Genomic DNA, 14,456 nt, shown 5'->3' on the forward strand with positions numbered 1-14,456 from the left:
AGGGAGCGGAGCAGGATTCAGAGATGTTCAAATCACCCTCACTTCCCTCTACACCGATGGGACAGGTGTCAAAACATTTGATGACACGGGCGGCGAGCCGAGGACATGTGACCGATTGCACCTGAGGAGAATGGGACGTCAGGTAAATCAGCTGACCAGAGGAGAGCATGGTGGCTGGCTATAGGTTTGGTCCCTATGGAAACTGTACTGTAGCAGTCACCTTGCATCAAGCACTAATCTTCATATGATTGACAGCTTGAGAAACTATGAGAAAGTGCATTCCGTGTGTATCAACGTCTCTGAAATGAGTTCTCACCATCTCTATGGATTGCTTTCCTTTACAGTACTCCTAAATCGTGTTTGTCTGCTGTGTGATTCAGCACTGCTGAGTAAAACTGAACCATAACTGAACAGAAACCTATTTAACCTGCTTTAAACACACTAAATGCGGACTCTGTATGTGTGTCTCTTCACCCTGGAGGTGTGAGGGGTCAGGGGTTCAGAGGAGAGGGGAAGAGCCCCTCTGTCCCCCCTCTGCCCCAGCATGGATGATGACAGAAGCCACCAAAGGAGCAGGAGAAGACCCACAACAGGATCCTCACACTGATGGCAGGCCTGAACTCACGTTCACCTCTCCTGTTAATTCTTAGTAAACACACTGGCAACAGGCTCCCGAGAGGGGCGTATGTGTGTGCGTGTGTGGGTGCGCGTGTGTGTGTGTGTCTATGTGTGTTTGTTGTGCTGTGTTCAGGAGGGTCTGACTGACCGGTGATGAGTGACCCCTTCAGGTTTAGCCCCAGGCTGATCCCCAGGCCCTTCGGAGACTACTGCTTGTTTACTGCACTGAGCCAGAGCAAGTTCCGTACCATGCCCCAGACCCACACCTACCCAGCCCCACACCGGCCTGCCCTACACCCCAAGCCCACACCTACCCAGCCCAGCCTGCCCTACACCTACAGTCCACATCTACCCTACCCCAGCCCAACACCTACCCAGCCCCAGCCTGCCCTACACCCCAAGCCCACACCTGCCCAGCCCAGCCTGCCCTACACCTACAGTCCACATCTACCCTACCCCAGCCCCACACCTACCCAGCCCCAGCCTGCCCTACACCTACAGTCCACATCTACCCTACCCCAGCCCCACACCTACCCAGCCCCAGCCTGCCCTACACCTACAGTCCACATCTACCCTACCCCAGCCCCACACCTACCCAGCCCCAGCCTGCCCTACACCCCAAGCCCACACCTACCCAGCCCAGCCTGCCCTACACTCCACATCTACCCTACCCCAGCCCCACACCTACCCAGCCCAGCCTGCCCTACACCTACAGTCCACATCTACCCTACCCCAGCCCCACACCTACCCAGCCCCAGCCTGCCCTACACCCCAAGCCCACACCTACCCAGCCCAGCCTGCCCTACACCTACAGTCCACATCTACCCTACCCCAGCCCCACACCTACCCAGCCCAGCCTGCCCTACACCTACAGTCCACATCTACCCTACCCCAGCCCCACACCTACCCAGCCCCAGCCTGCCCTACACCCCAAGCCCACACTTACCCAGCCCAGCATTCCCTACACGCACAACCCACACCTACCCAACCCAGAATGCCCTACACCCACAGTCCCACACCTACCCAGCCCCAGCCTTCCCTTCACCCACAGCCCACACCTACCCAGCCCAGAATGCCCTACACACAGAGCCCACACCTACCCAGCCCAGCCTGCCCTACACCCACAGGCCACACCTACCCATCCCAGCCTGCCCTACACCCACAAACCACACCTACCCAGCCCAGCCTGCCCAATTCACACAGCCCACACCTACCCAGCCCAGCCTGCACTACTCTCACAGCCCACACCTACACAGCCCAGCCTGCCCTACTCACACAGCCCACACCTACCCATCCCAGCCTGCCCTACTCCCACAGCCAACAACTACCCAGCCTGCCCTACTCCCACAGCCCACACCTACCCAGGCCAGCATGACTTATACCCACAGCACACACCTACCCAGGCCAGCCTGCGCTACACCCACAGCCCACACCTACCCAGCCGTCTCTACACCCACAGCCAACACCTTTATCCTCTCAGCCTCATCTGTTAGCACCGGGTGGCCCTCTCCTCCCCCTCTGTTTACATCCAGATGACAGCACCCGTCCTCAGCTTCCTGATGCTGACCAGAGATGTCCCCGTGACCCGGGGTTGGGACCAAGGGGGAGAGAAAGGGCAGAGGGGAACCTATAGCTGCCACACCCAGATCCAGCTCTATACTCTTGTCCACCAGCTCCAGCATTGTGCATTTAATCTAAAGAAAGGCCTCCAGATTTCCTAGCTTAGGTAAACGAATACAAACATAGACTGAGAACAACTTCTAAAGACCAAACTCCAGGGCAGCCCGGCAAGAGCCCTGAGGTGGCAGAACTGAGTGCTCGGGTTGGGGTGTAGGGTTTGAGCATAGCCTGAAGGTAGGGATGGGCAGTTCCTCTTGCTGTTCCGTACCATTTTATTTATTTCACCTTTATTTAACCAGGTAGGCTAGTTGAGAACAAGTTCTCATTTGCAACTGCGACCTGGCCAAGATAAAGCATAGCAGTGTGAACAGACAACACAGAGTTACACATGGAGTAAACAATTAACAAGTCAATAACACAGTAGAAAAAAAAGGGGAGTCTATATACATTGTGTGCAAAAGGCATGAGGAGGTAGGCGAATAATTACAATTTTGCAGATTAACACTGGAGTGATAAATGATCAGATGGTCATGTACAGGTAGAGTAATTGGTGTGCAAAAGAGCAGAAAAGTAAATAAATAAAAACAGTATGGGGATGAGGTAGGTGAAAATGGGTGGGCTATTTACCAATAGACTATGTACAGCTGCAGTGATCGGTTAGCTGCTCAGATAGCAGATGTTTGAAGTTGGTGAGGGAGATAAAAGTCTCCAACTTCAGCGATTTTTGCAATTCGTTCCAGTCACAGGCAGCAGAGAACTGGAACGAAAGGCGGCCAAATGAGGTGTTGGCTTTAGGGATGATCAGTGAGATACACCTGCTGGAGCGCGTGCTACGGATGGGTGTTGCCATCGTGACCAGTGAACTGAGATAAGGCGGAGCTTTACCTAGCATGGACTTGTAGATGACCTGGAGCCAGTGGGTCTGGCGACGAATATGTAGCGAGGGCCACCCAGTGCGGGTGCAGGCAACGAACGGTTGAAAAGCATGCATTTGGTTTTACTAGCGTTTAAGAGCAGTTGGAGGCCACGGAAGGAGTGTTGTATGGCATTGAAGCTCGTTTGGAGGTTAGATAGCACCGTGTCCAAGGACGGGACGGAAGTATATAGAATGGTGTCGTCTGCGTAGAGGTGGATCAGGGAATCGCCCGCAGCAAGAGCAACATCATTGATATATACAGAGAAAAGAGTCGGCCCGAGAATTGAACCCTGTGGCACCCCCATAGAGACTGCCAGAGGACCGGACAGCATGCCCTCCGATTTGACACACTGAACTCTGTCTGCAAAGTAATTGGTGAACCAGGCAAGGCAGTCATCCGAAAAACCGAGGCTACTGAGTCTGCCGATAAGAATATGGTGATTGACAGAGTCGAAAGCCTTGGCAAGGTCGATGAAGACGGCTGCACAGTACTGTCTTTTATCGATGGCGGTTATGATATCGTTTAGTACCTTGAGCGTGGCTGAGGTGCGCCTGTGACCGGCTCGGAAACCAGATTTCACAGCGGAGAAGGTACGGTGGGATTCGAGATGGTCAGTGACCTGTTTGTTGACTTGGCTTTCGAAGACCTTAGATAGGCAGGGCAGGATGGATATAGGTCTGTAACAGTTTGGGTCCAGGGTGTCTCCCCCTTTGAAGAGGGGGATGACTGCGGCAGCTTTCCAATCCTTGGGGATCTCAGACGATATGAAAGAGAGGTTGAACAGGCTGGTAATAGGGGTTGCGACAATGGCGGCGGATAGTTTCAGAAATAGAGGGTCCAGATTGTCAAGCCCATCTGATTTGTACGGGTCCAGGTTTTGCAGCTCTTTCAGAACATCTGCTATCTGGATTTGGATAAAGGAGAATCTGGAGAGGCTTGGGCAAGTAGCTGCGGGGGGGGCGGAGCTGTTGGCCGAGGTTGGAGTAGCCAGGCGGAAGGCATGGCCAGCCGTTGAGAAATGCTTGTTGAAGTTTTCGATAATCATGGATTTATCGGTGGTGACCGTGTTACCGAGCCTCAGTGCAGTGGGCAGCTGGGAGGAGGTGCTCGTTCTCCATGGGCTTCACAGTGTCCCAGAACTTTTTGGAGTTGGAGCTACAGGATGCAAACTTCTGCCTGAAGAAGCTGGCCTTAGCTTTCCTGACTGACTGCGTGTATTGGTTCCTGTCTTCCCTGAACAGGTGCATATCGCGGGGACTATTCGATGCTATTGCAGTCCGCCACAGGATGTTTTTGTGCTGGTCGAGGGCAGTCAGGTCTGGAGTGAACCAAGGGCTATATCTGTTCTTAGTTCTGCATTTTTTGAACGGAGCATGCTTATCTAAAATGGTGAGGAAGTTACTTTTAAAGAATCACCAGGCATCCTCAACTGACGGGATGAGGTCAATGTCCTTCCAGGATACCCGGGCCAGGTCGATTAGAAAAGCCTGCTCACAGAAGTGTTTTAGGGAGCGTTTGACAGTGATGAGGGGTGGTCGTTTGACTGCGTCTCCGTAGCGGATACAGGCAATGAGGCAGTGATCGCTGAGATCCTGGTTGAAGACAGCGGAGGTGTATTTGGAGGGCCAGTTGGTCAGGATGACGTCTATGAGGGTGCCCTTGTTTACAGAGTTAGGGTTGTACCTGGTGGGTTCCTTGATGATTTGTGTGAGATTGAGGGCATCTAGCTTAGATTGTAGGACTGCCGGGGTGTTAAGCATATCCCAGTTTAGGTCACCTAACAGAACAAACTCTGAAGCTAGATGGGGGGCGATCAATTCACAAATGGTGTCCAGGGCACAGCTGGGAGCTGAGGGGGGTCGGTAGCAGGCGGCAACAGTGAGAGACTTATTTCTGGAGAGAGTAATTTTCAAAATTAGTAGTTCGAACTGTTTGGGTATGGACCTGGAATGTATGACATTACTTTGCAGGCTATCTCTGCAGTAGACTGCAACTCCTCCCCCTTTGGCAGTTCTATCTTGACGGAAGATGTTATAGTTGGGTATGGAAATCTCAGAATTTTTGGTGGCCTTCCTGAGCCAAGATTCAGACACGGCAAGGACATCAGGGTTAGCAGAGTGTGCTAAAGCACTGAGTAAAACAAACTTAGGGAGGAGGCTTCTGATGTTGACATGCATGAAACCAAGGCTTTTTCGATCACAGAAGTCAACAAATGAGGGTGCCTGGGGACATGCAGGGCCTGGGTTTACCTCCACATCACCCGCGGAACAGAGGAGGAGTAGTATGAGGGTGCGGCTAAAGGCTATCAAAACTGGTCGCCTAGAGCGTTGGGGACAGAGAATAAGAGGAGCAGGTTTCTGGGCATGGTAGAATATATTCAGGGAATAATGCGCAGACAGGGGTGTGGTGGGGTGCGGGTACAGCGGAGGTAAGCCCAGGCACCATGGCCTTGTAGTGGATGTGAGCTTCAACTGGAAGCCAGTGGAGTGTGAGGAGGAGCGTGGTGACATGAGAGAACTTGGGAAGGTTGAAAACCAGGCAGGCTGCAGCATTCTGGATAAGTTGTAGGGGTTTGATGGTACAAGCAGGGAGCCCAGCCAACAGCGAGTTGCAGTAGTCCAGACGGTACAGGACAAGACCCTGGATTAGGACCTGCGTGAGGAAAGGTTGTACTTTACGGATGTTGTAGAGCATGAACCTGCAGGAGCGAGCCACTGCTTTGATGTTTGCAGAGAACGACAGGGTGTTGTCTAGGGTAACGCCAAGATTCTTTCCACTCTGGGAGGGTGACACTGTGGAGTTGTCAACTGTGATGGAGAGGTCTTTAAGTGGGCAGGCCGTCGACGGGAGGAAGAGCAGCTCAGTCTTGTCGAGGTTGAGCTTGAGGTGGTGGGCCGTCATCCAAGTTGAGATATCTGCCAGAGATGAGTGTCGCCACCTGGGTGTCAGAAGGGGGAAAAGTGAAAAGTAGTTGAGTGTCATCCGCATAGCAATGATAGGAGAGACCATGTGAGGATATGACGGAGCAGAGTGACATGGTGTATAGAGAGAAGAGGGCCTAGAACCGAGCCTTGGGGGACACCAGTAGTGAGAGTACGTGGTGCAGACACAGATCCTCTCCATGTCACCTGGTGACACGCACAACTAACAAACAACTATCTAACATCTGATCTCAAATACCACCATTTGTGTTTCCATATAAAACGACTGGGAACAAAATAAAAGTGAGGGTAGACGGGGCTGTGTTATTATGGTGCTATGCTTCACTACCAGTCCAAAGGTGACTGGTTTGGTCACAGTGTAACTTATAGAAAGTATATTACTAGACAGGAAGTAGGAAGTGATAGGAAAATAAGCTCCAGAGTGGTTCACATACCATAAATACTGCAGTGCATTCAGACTGACCCTAGAGTATCGTTCAAATTGTTAACACCCCATGAAAAGTCTTATTGCCTGACTTCAGATCAGCAGTTGCAGGCATGTTGGTTTATATCTGGCTCTACTTCCTCTTTTGGACCAGGCTATGACTTACACTCATCTCCCCACACTGCAGTTAAAAGTTACCCACAGATCTAAAATCAGATTAACCTACCCTCAATTCTAACCTTATCCATTGCGGAGTAAAGACATATCTGACCCTGTATCAGTGGTTAGAGATAGGGCAGCATATACCTTACTGCTCTGCACACCTCTGTCTGTCTGACTCCCTGGCACAGCCACATGTACCAGTCCCAGCAATGTACAGGCCTCCTCGTCAGACTCTCTGTGCCAACTACAGGCTGCCCATAATGGAGGCCTAGCCCGGCCCAGTAATCCATCCTTCTGTTTACGACTGCTGGGGCCTCTCTTACACAACCAGCTACATGGAGGAGCTCATCTCACGCTGACCAAGATGGCCAACCTCAAACATCCACACAGATATCTGAACCAGCCAGTCTTAACCCTGCTCTCTCTCTCTCCTTCTCCATGTCTTTCTATCTGTCCCTCTGTCTCACTCTCTCTGTGTGTCCCTCTCTCTGTGTCTCTTTCTCTTCATCCAGCCCTACTCTAACTCACTCCATCTCCCCTTTTGGTCTGACACTATCACTCTAGCTCAGGGTAGATTTCAGGCCTATTCTCCAAATCATCTGACACTTTGTGGCTGCTCCAGTTGCTCCTGCCCCGACATCTTATTTCATAGGCCCAGGGAGTGGGGTTTGGCAAGCTGCTAATACATGAAACCAATATGACTTCCACAACTGGTCGGTGGAAAAAGGCATCAGGCACCTTGCTTCGGGTAATTGATAGCTTCTGCTGGGTGATATGGACAACCAGGGAACTGTGAACATGCTGTGTGCGTGTGCGTGTGTGCGTGTGTGTGTGTGTGTGTGTGTCTCTCGCTCTGGCTTCCCAGGTTACGTTGCTCTGGGGGTAACAGTCACACGGCTGGAAACATTATATTAGCCCAGGAAATAAGCCCGAGCCACTTTCACTTTCCTGTGACATCACACAACCAGTAATAAAAGTGCTGCTCTTACCTATTCCTGCATATCATGACATTACAGTTGCCCCATATAGAGACCTGGCTGAAATTTGATTTGCCAAATTTCCATGAGGACTGGTGGGAAGATAGCTAAAGCTTCTGCATGGGGACTGACTGGGATGGTTGGGGTGAATTAGTGTCATGTGTTGACTTGGTCTCATCACTGTGCAGGCTAAGTCCACTTTGAAGGCCCCTGACTGTTGACATCACTAAAGCTGAGCAGGCATTGGAGTGAACAGACTGAGGGGTGGGGGGCTGGAAAAACACTAGGCCTCTCACAGAGAAGGGTGTGTGTGTGTGTGTGTGTGTGTGTGTGTGTGTGTGTGGTACTTGTGATCTCCATGGTAATTGAAAGGCTGCCCTTTCCACCAGATTAACCCCCTAAGGGTCATGGGTGCCATCAATTATGTCACCCCCAAACTGGGCTTCCCTATACACACCGCATTATATGAAGTGTAAAACATTAGAAAAATGTGTCTGAAACATCAGAGAAGCACATTTGAGCAGACAAGGGGGGTGTGGGGTTGTAAAGAGACACCATAGAAGGAGTAGGCCTCAACAAGTGAGTGTGTTTGAAGGCATTGTCATGCACTAGCAAGGGCAGGGTGTCTATGTACGGCAGAGCTCCAGTCCATCTTTAAGGGCAGAATGCAGGGAGGACGGACGGACATATGCTTTGCACAGGGCCAAATGAGGCAGAACCTGATTGGCTTTTGTGGTCATCCCTTTTGGTGGGAAAGAAAAAGCAAATCTGTTTTAGGGTCGCAATCCAACAGTCCAATTCAGCCCACAAACATCACACAAAACCCTACTCGCACGGCTCTCACCGTCGCACAGGTCAGCATGAGAGCAGATCCAGTTGAATTGAATGGTTAAACCACATACCCCCATCTAAATGAGCTCTGCAGATGGCTACCACACACACACACACACACAGATTTGCCTCCACATCAGGGGACTGGTAAGGACATACACATTCTACACAGACTACTACCCCAGCCTTCCTGACTAGACTAAATGAATCACTGTCCCCCATAAGAAAGCATCTGGGGTATAAGGACTAACTTAGGACAGAAAAGATGGAGCTTGACAGAGATGGAAGACACATGGCACTTGCTCACATGAGCATGCTACTAGACTGCTCCCTCCCTCCACCTAAAAGTTGATCACAGATTGTAGATAGCAGATTCGGATCAGCACCTCTCTCTTGCCAATAAAATATTTTTGCTGACTGGGGGAAAGCCAGGATCTCTCCCAGAAAGTTACAATGTTACACACACTCCAATGCTCCACACCTCATTTCCTAAAAAATGCTAAACCAATAATGGGGATTTCCATCATTCTCCTGCAGCATCGCTAGCACAGGATAAGGTGGTTTAGCATGTCTATAGGGACAGAACTGGGCCATTTATAGGAGGTAAGCTCTGATTGACTAGAGTTAACATTAGAGTAGGGCTGAAAATGCTGCGATTTAACTGTTCCATTGAAAGAACACAGGCCTCAGACCCATCGGGTCAACCCCAGCTCTGGCTAGAGAGGTATGTGACTGTATGAACAGAAAGGCCTGAGGTCCATCACTGCTCTGGCTAGAGAGGTATGTGACTGTATGAACAGGAAGGCCTGAGGTCCATCACTGCTCTGGCTAGAGAGGTATGTGACTGTATGAACAGAAAGGCCTGAGGTCCATCACTGCTCTGGCTAGAGAGGTATGTGACTCTATGAACAGGAAGGCCTGAGGTCCATCACTGCTCTGGCTAGAGAGGTATGTGACTGTATGAACAGGAAGGCCTGAGGTCCATCACTGCTCTGGCTAGAGAGGTATGTGACTGTATGAACAGAAAGGCCTGAGGTCCATCACTGCTCTGGCTAGAGAGGTATGTGACTGTATGAACAGGAAGGCCTGAGGTCCATCACTGCTCTGGCTAGAGAGGTATGTGACTGTATGAACAGGAAGGCCTGAGGTCCATCACTGCTCTGGCTAGAGAGGTATGTGACTGTATGAACAGAAAGGCCTGAGGTCCATCACTGCTCTGGCTAGAGAGGTATGTGACTGTATGAACAGAAAGGCCTGAGGTCCATCACTGCTCTGGCTAGAGAGGTATGTGACTGTATGAACAGAAAGGCCTGAGGTCCATCACTGCTCTGGCTAGAGAGGTATGTGACTGTATGAACAGGAAGGCCTGAGGTCCATCACTGCTCTGGCTAGAGAGGTATGTGACTGTATGAACAGGAAGGCCTGAGGTCCATCACTGCTCTGGCTAGAGAGGTATGTGACTGTATGAACAGGAAGGCCTGAGGTCCATCACTGCTCTGGCTAGAGAGGTATGTGACTGTATGAACAGGAAGGCCTGAGGTCCATCACTGCTCTGGCTAGAGAGGTATGTGACTGTATGAACAGGAAGGCCTGAGGTGAGGCTACATTACTGTGTGAAAGACCTGTCAGATCCCACTCATGTCTTTATCCTGGGAGTGAAGCTGGCAGGTCTGCTAAGTCTGTTAGAGAGAGAGGAATACATAGTGGACTAGTATGAGTTCCCTAGGGGTGCAGTCCCATTGTAAAGGCTGTAGTAGAGTACTGTCAGGGCTAATACAGACAGCTCCTCTATAAGGTCCCCAGGCTCTGACAGACATGAGGCTAACTGACCCGTATGAACCCCTGTCTCCTGTACTGGGTGGTCTAGAACAAGACAACCACCATTTACAATCATGAGTAATATGAGTTAGAAAAGGGAAAGGATACTATCTGTTTTTAGACTTGTGAATTTATCCCACTACACACACACCCCTGCTCATTTTATTGTGTGTGCTTCTGCTCCCCACCCAGGGAGCCCGGCAGGCTGATGGCAGCTGAGTGGGTAAACAGTGTTTATAAGGCAGTTAGCCAGCAGAGAGAGGATGCAGCCCTCCAGGCAGCTCTTACCCAAATAAAACAGACATTTATTACACCGTACATGACCCTCTCATTACACATAAATAGGAATTAATGAGAGCTATATCTGGCGCTCCCCACGGAGGGAGGCGGGCCCCTCTAAAGGACTACCGTTAATTACACTGTCCTACATCTCACCCACTTAACACCGCCCACTAGCGTGAGCTATCTGGAGGGGAGAGACCTCCCCCCTACCTGCAGAGATCTGATTGCCCCTGTGAGCTTTAGCAAGATGGTATGACCCAAAAATGAGTTGGAGTTGGTTTAAGACATTTTGGGGGGATACTGTACTGTATCATTGTGTTTTTTTATAGCATAATAATCATCTTGAGAGTAAAGTGTGGAGGTATATGTTGACCAACAAACACACTTGATGTTTTATCTCAGTTGGCTTGTCCACCTCATACAGGACCTCCTGAAAGAGAAACAAACTAAAAAACAAAATAAGGAACTTCCCAGCATGTTACTGAGCTCCACTACTCCTCTCACTTCTCCTCCTCTATCACCCAACCTGCATCACATCATCCATCTCCCTCTCTCTCCCCACATCCATTCATCCATCTGACTGACGTTTAAATCCTCCCATTATCTCTTCCTCTACTTTCCCCAGCAAGTCTCCACCCTCCACCCCCCCCCCCCCCCCACCTGAAACGTCCCAAATAATCTGCTGCATCTTCTCCATAATTCCTCTCTTTCTTTGCGATTCTTCAAGCGAATCAGAAAATGTTACACTCCTCTTCCCGTCAGGATTCCCCCGTTCTCCTGCTCTTTGTTCTCAACGCAGCTTAACGCACTTAAGAGCCTGAACACAATAGCTGCACTGGCGACTTTGGAGAATTAAAATGGGGAATTGCACAACATGCGCAGAGGGGTGAGACTGGGGGAATTGGTAGGTTGGGTACTTCAGTTTTTAACTTTGCTCCCTGTCTGCTACTACTGTGCCTGCGACACAGAAAGAATCTATCTCAGGGGATGAACATGCAAGTTTGCTACAGGAAAACATGAATACATTTTATAATACATTTTTTATTCGCAGAAATTAAAACAAGCACCCTTCTGTGTCTGGGGGGAAAGGTAGGACTGAATGTTCCTGTCTGCTGCTACACTGTCTAGAGCCAGAGCCTACAGTGAAACAGTACTTCCTCAGTTTGCTTTTCATTCCCACAAAAGAAAAACAGAACAGCCCCTCTGTGTCTGTGTTAATTGACTCGATCCCACACAGAGACGAGCATCAGATCAGTTGGAGAATAAATAATTACACCTGGATCAAAGTGATGCAATAATTGCATGTCAAGTGTTGGTTAACGTTAATGTCTATTGTCAGCAGAAAGAGGGTGTGCTTTGGTATGAGAGTATGGAGACATCTTTCTTTCATCTCTGTTTCTGCTTAACTCTCTCACTGTCTGTCTTTCTCTATCTCTGTCTCTCTCTCTTTCTAACTCTTTCGCTCTCTCTCTTTCTCTCCTCTCTCTCTCCCTTCAATCTCTTTCTTTCTCACTCTATATATCCTTTCACCTCTCTCCCTCTGGGTTTCTGTGACAGAAGCAGGCATGGAGAGGCCCTGCAGCTAGCCCGCCCGTCCTCCCGTCCACAGCCACAGTGAATGTGATTAAGCTGAGCAGTGATTCATCTGCTCTGCCCTGTAATTCCTCTCTACCACTTTAATGGATGTTATCGCCCCCCTCTGAAGACTTATCTTGCTGATCAGGGCCCGGCTAGGAGGAAAAACAACCTGCTACATAAATAAATAACGGAGGAAGGGGATTGGAGGAGCTGCTAAGAGGAGAAGACAGATCAGTCCCGGTAAAGTGCTCATTTGTTTTCTAAGAAAAATAGACAAGTGACTTCAAAGTCTGCCAATACAGTAGAAACACCGTCAACATCACAATCCATCAGACAAACAAAATGAATTACCCAAACTGGTGTCAATAACAAATATCTTTGTTTTTTATGAACACACAAAGAAAGAGAGAGATATTCTATAGGTAATTATACATGGTTTGGGATGAGAATATAACAAGCAAGAAAATGAGCTTGAGGGTTTGAGGGTTTGCTGAGCTTTTTCTTCATTATGGAATAAGAAGCAAAACAATAGCACTTCCTTATTTGATGTGTCCATATCAGGAGTTCATCTTAGATGAAAAGTAGGGTAATGATGTCTCAGACTGCCCCATACGCTCCATATACAGTAAAGGCCGACAGCACTGAGCAACTTGCCTCCGGTCTCGTCCCATTGTGTGAACCAAAACACCCCAAATCACCCCACTTTTCTCCAGAAGACAATGACTTGTATTATGTTTACTGTTAAATTATCAGAGAGAAAAATCACATACACTATTACATCTATGACTAATAATGATAGCAAATTAAACAGGTAGCAGGATGTGGTCAATCATTGTTAGGTATTTTTTTTTAATGATACAGAGGAAATCCCGAGAGCCTAGGAGAGTGCCTTCAACGTCACGTCAACAGCTGAATTGGATTTAGACCTTGGGAGGCCGTGTGTAGTGTGTGGCGTGTGTGTGGTGTGTGTGGCGTGTGCACACAAGGCTGGGTGGCCTGTGACGGAGGCCTTCTGTGCAGCGAAAAGGTTAAAAAATCCATTTCTATTCACTCTCTCACACACACACACACACACACACACACACACACACACACACACACACACACACACACACACACACACACACACACACACACACAGTGGTTTTACTGTAGATTCTGTCACACAGCCAATCCCCTACTGAGATTCCAGTCAGTACCTATGTCTTCAGGTGCAGTGGCTGCAGGTAACATAAACACTGCTGCCTTGCCTCTGCAGCCCCACTCCGCAGCGCACCGTATCTGTGCTGCATGAAATTCTCTAAAGGGGTTTAAGTATTTACCCAGAACACTATCAGGCTCTGCTGAAAATGTAGCTTACCCTGTTGAATAAGTACTTCAAAGAGAATCGCAAATACCTTTTGCCTGCGATTTATGCTCCATTTTCTACCCCTCTCTCTCTTACTTTTCTTCTCATTTTATATTTCCCCTCAACACAAGCCTGCTCCGTAATGTCAAATGTATTATCAGCCATATATTTCCTTTTTAAATGAATAATAACAATAATCTTGGAGTAATTTCTTTTCAGTGTGGAGGGTTGTAAATAGGTTGCAGCAGGTGTGTTAATATAGAGCTGGAGGTAAACAAGGCCGAGCTGGAATGAACACCAGGATTATACACTATTCTATGTTCTGTGATAAGGACAACACACACTACTATCCAGGTAGCCTGGTGCACGCACGCACGCACGCACGCACGCACGCACGCACGCACGCACGCACGCACGCACGCACAAACACACACACACACACACACACACACACACACACACACACACACCACACGCACACACGGAAGCATAAACTACTCCACATTTCATATACTGTTCTATACACACACAAAATCACAAACACATGCAAATAATCACAGACACCCTTAAAATTACAAACATACTCAATATCGATAACAGACAGCTACAGTGGATTCTACTAAAACGCTAAACTAAAAAACTGCTGAGATTTAAAAGAAGATAATGAATGGTTTCATAATAAAAATATATAAGTAATAAAAATGCTCTTTAAACAATGTAATACTTAGTTCACACTTACCATTAATCTGGCTTGCATGTGTGTGGCCTGTATATGAAACTGTTAGAACATTTGATTTATTTCACCTTTATTTAACCAGGTAGGCAAAATGTTGCCCTAGAATGTCAAGCTAGAGAGTGAAACAGAGTAGTGTAATTCTACTGTAGCTAAGCCTGAATAAACTAGAGAGTGAAACAGAGTAGTATGATTCTACTGTAGCT

At 48.8% G+C, this 14,456-nt stretch overlaps 1 protein-coding gene across 1 annotated transcript; it reads left to right on the forward strand.

Moving 5' to 3' along the window:
* The first annotated feature begins 771 nt into the window (after positions 1 to 771).
* LOC135568834 (uncharacterized) lies at positions 772 to 2,111 on the forward strand. Its single transcript, XM_065015597.1, has 2 exons — positions 772 to 1,057; positions 1,141 to 2,111. Exons 1-2 carry the CDS (start codon positions 772 to 774, stop codon positions 2,109 to 2,111), a joined length of 1,257 nt encoding a protein of 418 aa, XP_064871669.1.
* The last annotated feature ends 12,345 nt before the right edge of the window (positions 2,112 to 14,456 follow it).

The sequence above is a fragment of the Oncorhynchus nerka genome, unplaced genomic scaffold, assembly GCF_034236695.1.
Source record: "Oncorhynchus nerka isolate Pitt River unplaced genomic scaffold, Oner_Uvic_2.0 unplaced_scaffold_280___fragment_2___debris, whole genome shotgun sequence".
NCBI classification, from domain to species: domain Eukaryota; kingdom Metazoa; phylum Chordata; class Actinopteri; order Salmoniformes; family Salmonidae; genus Oncorhynchus; species Oncorhynchus nerka.